Source organism: Coniophora puteana (assembly GCF_000271625.1).
Source record: "Coniophora puteana RWD-64-598 SS2 unplaced genomic scaffold CONPUscaffold_133, whole genome shotgun sequence".
Lineage (NCBI taxonomy): Eukaryota > Fungi > Basidiomycota > Agaricomycetes > Boletales > Coniophoraceae > Coniophora > Coniophora puteana.
The window spans coordinates 1-2,883 of record NW_006913185.1 but is presented as its reverse complement, the minus strand read 5'-3'; the positions used below and the strand labels follow the sequence as shown (position 1 = coordinate 2,883).

The window sequence follows — 2,883 nt, the reverse complement described above, 5'->3', positions numbered from 1 at the left end:
GGGTGGTGATAATCCACTATTAGGCAGGCCGTCCACCACTAGCCGGTCTCAAAAGGAAAGTCAGGGCGTTATCGCCGAGCCGAAATCGCCGTTACAGCGGCTATAAGATTATGGCAATGCTCGAGAGGACACTCTGTCATCGTTCCGACATATTGAGAGTTGTCGCCTTTTGCAGCGTCCGAAATCTCTCCAACGAAGGTTAAAGATGTACTTACAACATATAATAGCTCTATCATTCACACTGTGTCGCATGTTCACAGCTGGTTATCCGCCGAAGCTAAGAAATTTTTTACAACACCCTATTTTTCGTGCTTTGAGGCTTGCAGCTTCACATCCAGACATTCCCTCGCCAATCGCATGTACAGGCATGAAGTACAGAATATTCTCGTAATTAACATGAATTTAGTTTGAATGATTTGCTAAGGAAACGGGCACAAAAGCGAGTTGTCTATTCTGACGGTGGTGTCTACTCTGACGGTGAATCACAGTAAACTCCGATCGATACGAACCCTATTTCCAGCAGCGGTCGGGTCATACCGTTGGGAAAGGACAATTCTCGCGATACACCTGTCTACCTCCGTATCCAGGAATATCCATTGAAACACGAAACCTGTCGGATGGGCCCCATGTAGACGCCTTCTTTGCAGACCGCGGCCATTCTTCAAAACGAGTCCTGCTGTCACGAGGAAGGAATAGCCGACTGCCTTCACTTCCTCTGAGACCAGGCCCATGTCACTGCCCCTCCTAGACTCTTGATGGGTGATGTCGATATTCATCCCTATCCTCATGATCCCTCTGAGGGTTCGCCGAGGATGTAGGTTCAATTTCCATGGGGTGGCCGTTTTCATGATCTAAAACTTTCAGCCCCAATGGGACCGTCACACTGTCGATAAATGCCCATAGAGCTTTGCCGACGGCGGTGTTGTTACGGATGCAATGGACCTGTTTGCGAATGTGCAACCGCATGCTGAGGATAGCCTTCACGTGAGCTTCTTGGCTCTCATGACGAAGAACATGCAGGAGAACACCTAACGGCAATGAATACACGCACTCGGTCGATTAAGGGACGTGACACCCACCTATATATATGAACTCGACAGGTGCGATTTGTTTATCCACCTGAGTGAAGGCCTGCTGGAAATTTGGAGATGTAGCGAGGAGCCCGAACTCGGTGAGGACCTCGTCCATTTGCTGCTTAAACGTTGGTAACGGCTTGTCTACGCGGGAAAGCCAACGCTCGAGCTTCTGAACCGTAGGTAGAAACCGTTCAGGCAGTCCGTTGCAACAATATACGAGTTGCGCTAAGCATTGGAATTCGCGTCCACGTTTCGTGTCCCAGGCCAGCACCTCTGAGAGTCCACGACCATTAGGCCCCCCTCTTACATGTCTTGCTTCCAGATCTGATATCCATTCGACCCATGGTGACGATATTGCCTGGAGCTTCTCTAGAAGGTACCATTACAAACCGACCATGACCAAATATCAGTGGCAAAGAATCACAGACCTGCGGCAGTTAAACTCATTCCCAGCTGGACACGCTGAAAAATCTCCCGTTCAGTTCCTGAGGCGACATTGTAGTATTCAACTAAGGGAGATGATTAATAACAGATTAATGGATTGATAGCATTTCACATAAAGGATGAAACACTTTACCGCATACGATTGGAGTGTTTGCAAATTTCTCCTTCCAAAAGTCAGGAATCTCAGGTCTTGTAGCCTTCTGGTTATCTGAGCGTGTATACCAGAAGCTTTTCTTTCTTTGAGAATCCCGATCTTTGAACACCAGTCAACGCAAAGAAAACTGGGAGCCATGCAAAGAGCTTACAAGGAATCTGCAACCCCATCGTCATGTATGGGATAGAACGATTTAGGGTGTTTATTTCCGGATCCAATCGTGCGGAAAGTACTTACCAGACCATCAATGAACTTATGTATGGATGTCAATCTCTGCTTCCCATCAATACAGATTCGGACTTCCTCTCCTTCATCATCACGCTGTACGGCAAAGATGACCGGAGGTACGTAGAAGTTTCGGAAAATCGAGTCAATAAGACCAATTTGTTTGGTTTTGGACCACACAACATCTGGATGGGTACGATCAGGAAGATGTTCTTAGGGGGATATGCACACGAAATTATACCTCTTTGATATGCAGGGTTGAGATCAATGTGACCTTGATGTATAAGGGCTGTGATGAACTTTGTTTGAAAAAATGATCATCTATCTTCATGTGAGGGAGTTACAGTGTAGATCCTGAACTTTGTAGATCATTGCGGAGGGCTTTGCTAAACAGTTGATGATCTTGAAAGCATCACTGGCAGCGCCCTCGGTCTCGGAATCAAAGTCGTCTTCCAACTCGTCGTATTCCTTATCAGGATTCTGATACATCTCATCCAGTCTGGATGCACAAAGGAGCAGGGGAAGAAAGGGGAAGTGAAAGTCGTGAGTTACCTTGCTTGACAAGGTTTCTGTCACCCCCTTTATTGCGTGGGAACGTCGCGCCTGCCACATAAGTACAAACAAAGCTCGCTATTCCAGGTTGGTAAGTAAGGTATAGCCTTTGGACACACCAGTATAACGTCGACGCAGCCCAGAAGTGTAATGCATCTTCCCTTTCATGCACAATGCTATCCATATCCCAAATTTCGTCACCGCTGCCAACACCCTCTTCATCGTCATTGTGCATGTCGATGATTGCACGATCGTCACATCCTCCCTTGCTTTCATTGCCCGCCTCAAGGCCCCGCTGCGCGAGCATGTCGAGGTTCCTGATCTTGGCGAGTTGCACTGGCTCTTGGGCATTGAAGTCAAGCATGACCGGGCAACCCGCACCATCGACCTCTCCCAGCAGTTGTACATCACCTCCATCGTTCGCCTTTTCGG

General features: G+C 47.8%; 1 protein-coding gene across 1 annotated transcript; it reads right to left on the bottom strand.

Moving 5' to 3' along the window:
* Positions 1-744: 744 nt before the first annotated feature.
* On the bottom strand, positions 745-2,388 carry CONPUDRAFT_68429 (uncharacterized protein; the record flags this gene model as incomplete). The annotated part of the gene is made up of 7 exons (XM_007777862.1): positions 745-1,028; positions 1,080-1,445; positions 1,505-1,585; positions 1,654-1,773; positions 1,908-2,084; positions 2,141-2,188; positions 2,244-2,388. The coding sequence occupies 7 exons, from the start codon at positions 2,386-2,388 to the stop codon at positions 745-747; spliced, it is 1,221 nt and encodes a 406-aa protein (XP_007776052.1).
* Positions 2,389-2,883: the final 495 nt, after the last annotated feature.